This window comes from Histoplasma capsulatum, genomic scaffold, assembly GCF_000149585.1.
Source record: "Histoplasma capsulatum NAm1 scaffold_14 genomic scaffold, whole genome shotgun sequence".
In the NCBI taxonomy this organism is placed as follows: Eukaryota; Fungi; Ascomycota; class Eurotiomycetes; order Onygenales; family Ajellomycetaceae; genus Histoplasma; species Histoplasma mississippiense.
Genome location: NW_001813969.1, coordinates 132,464 through 133,962, shown reverse-complemented (window position 1 = coordinate 133,962; position 1,499 = coordinate 132,464). Strand labels below are relative to the sequence as shown.

Below are 1,499 nucleotides of genomic sequence, written 5' to 3'. Positions count from 1 at the left end.
CGGAGAAGTTCTACGCACTGCCCCTGACGCGAACGTGAACTGCGAAAGACATAAGAAAAGCTAAAAGGTATCTATTCGTTGACCCACTCATACACGCCCCTCGGCACCTATTTCCACCAGAGAATTCCTAGGTATTTGTCGCGGCTTCGACCTTCCCCACAATATTGTACCGTTTGCTAAAGAAGGTGAACCACTCCTCCAGGACAGCTTTCTCTTTATCAGGCAAATCTTCCCACTCCGGTCTACAGTCTTCCGGTTTCAGTGACGAAGAGGCTAGCGCTCGCGAAGCGTCTTTCCCGGCGAATACTATACGACGAAAGAATGTGAATCAGCACTCCATCCAGAACATGTCATTACAATTTATACTTGTAAAAGGGCAGGGCACCAAAAACATACCGTGATAATTACCACCCGGTCCGTAAGCAGGGTTCCCGGAGACATTGAAGACCACGCCCTTAATCGCAACGAGGGTAGCGCGGTTTGGATCAGTACCTAATGGCGGATGCCAGATATCAGTCCACTCAATTCATTTTTCGTAGATAGTATTGATTCTTGTGACAGCCCAAAATATGCAAGGAAGAGAGGCAAGATAAAGAAGAAACAATTGGCGATTTTGCGACTGCAGCTGTAAGCTGTTTCACTAACGCGTGTGGTGATTTACATACCATCCGATTTGCTCAGTTCCTCTACAGAAATTGGATCATATTTTGGCGGATCGAGGTTGGTCGCCTCCTTAGACATAATGCCTTTGGCCGTCATGGTATAGTCGTTTCCCGGTGTCCCCCGCCCGAGCTGGTTACAGATAGACACTGCTGTGGTGCTGCGCTGGTTTTTTCAAGCTCGGATTCTTGTTCTTTGGCGGGGAAGTCCATCACGTGGATGCGGGCCAAGGCCGCTGGGCTGTGTTTGGACGTTATCGGGAAGAACTTGATGAAGACGTCGACAGGACTACAAACTTCAAGAGACTATCATTCCTATGTTGATACGGGAGCCGATTCAACTACTTCTATATTTTGTATTCAAATGCGGGGCCAATTCGCGTGCTTTCATCCAACACCGTGGTTGTTGCCTTGGATCTTATGAAATCACTTTTCGCGAATGAGAACGCACCTCCCATTCGTCCTTCACTCTCCGCCAAATCTCCCTCCTTGCTTTTTTTTCCTTCTTCCGCGTTGATGGCAATGGCCCGTTCCTAAATGCCAAAGTCTGGTCAAGTCCTTTGGGTTGGCAATGTCAGCTAACTGACCAGAACCAAGGAACCTAGCGAAAGCCTCTTCAATGCTTCTCTAAGTCTTCGGTCCGCGGACTGCTACTTGGGTTGAGCTCAAATATTACATGAAAATTATCTTGACATCGATTCACCGACTTTGTGACTTGACTCCTGGCTGTGCAGCAATACCGATATTATTCCGAGAACACCGATATCAGGATTTGTTCGCCTTCTTCTCGTTGCTTGACGGGCAGACACAGCAACACGAGTGGCAGGCTCATAATGTGGG

The 1,499-nt window shown here is 48.1% G+C and overlaps 1 protein-coding gene across 1 annotated transcript; it reads right to left on the bottom strand.

Moving 5' to 3' along the window:
• Positions 1 to 127: 127 nt before the first annotated feature.
• HCAG_08950 (progesterone binding protein) lies at positions 128 to 759 on the bottom strand (the record flags this gene model as incomplete). The annotated part of the gene is made up of 3 exons (XM_001536065.1): positions 128 to 306; positions 397 to 492; positions 666 to 759. 3 exons carry the CDS (start codon positions 757 to 759, stop codon positions 128 to 130), a joined length of 369 nt encoding a protein of 122 aa, XP_001536115.1.
• Positions 760 to 1,499: the final 740 nt, after the last annotated feature.